General features: G+C 34.7%; 1 protein-coding gene across 1 annotated transcript; it reads right to left on the reverse strand.

Moving 5' to 3' along the window:
• Positions 1 to 301: 301 nt before the first annotated feature.
• C922_05739 (hypothetical protein) lies at positions 302 to 737 on the reverse strand (the record flags this gene model as incomplete). Its single annotated transcript, XM_008821310.1, has 2 exons — positions 302 to 457; positions 681 to 737. The coding sequence occupies 2 exons, from the start codon at positions 735 to 737 to the stop codon at positions 302 to 304; spliced, it is 213 nt and encodes a 70-aa protein (XP_008819532.1).
• Positions 738 to 1,035: the final 298 nt, after the last annotated feature.

Raw genomic sequence — 1,035 nt, forward strand, 5'->3', positions numbered from 1 at the left:
GGGCTCAGCATTTTACGCGGTACTCATCCGATGTGCATATCTCTATTCCATTGCAGTCATAGGAGTTTCAACAAGAGGGCATAAACTTATTTATACGCTAATGCAGCCCTTCTAATCGTATGCAACATACAATTAAAGTTCAATATGAAATTAGAACTCATATTATGCCAGTTCAAATTCAACAATGCATTACTCCCTTTATATATGCATAGATAAAACACGTCATGGACAATCGTGTAATGTTAGGGAGCACATTTTTATTCCAAATGAATAATCTTCTAATCCCAATCTGCATATAATGCTAACTACTTTTTCTTTCCCCGTAAAAATTTGTAGCATTGCTACTATTCTGAGCTTCTTTGGTTCCATCTTCTCGTATCCTCCTCCTGTATGACGCCATAGGGGCATCATAATTAATCAGGTTAACACTTCTTATTTCTATGACTGATGAACTAATCTCACATATAAGAAGGAAAAAATATACATATATGTATGTATATCCATGGATATATATATGTTCCATCGTAAGGTGTAAATAGGTGAACAAAACGGAGGCTGTTATCAATAAATCATACCAATGTATAGAGGCATGTAAATCGTTTGTATTCCTGCCGCTAATATCCTCCTTATGCGTCTTGGAATTGATGAATCCCTAAATCATACCAATAATGTAGATTCACCTGACACTTCAAAATCAGGAATGTGATATTTTCTTTTCTTAGTTGACTATAATTCATGATATTCAGAATGGAAAAGTCGGTTATACTCACACATATTTGTTATTCTCAGTTCACTCCCATGAGTTAATACTGGAATTCCTTCTTACTTTTTATGATATATTTGCTGTAATAAATTATAAGCACCCCCACAATTCCTTCACTGTCTTTGTCCTGTCTTGTATTATGTGTATCTGCTGGTAATCACAATCAATTGGTGCTTCATTATTCTTGTCATAACCTATCCATCTCAGTTTCCTTCTGATTCACATACATTCATTGCGCTGTAGGCCCGGTTTTTCTACATACAAACGTAATA

The sequence above is a fragment of the Plasmodium inui genome (genome assembly GCF_000524495.1).
Source record: "Plasmodium inui San Antonio 1 unplaced genomic scaffold supercont1.157, whole genome shotgun sequence".
Taxonomy (NCBI): domain Eukaryota; phylum Apicomplexa; class Aconoidasida; order Haemosporida; family Plasmodiidae; genus Plasmodium; species Plasmodium inui.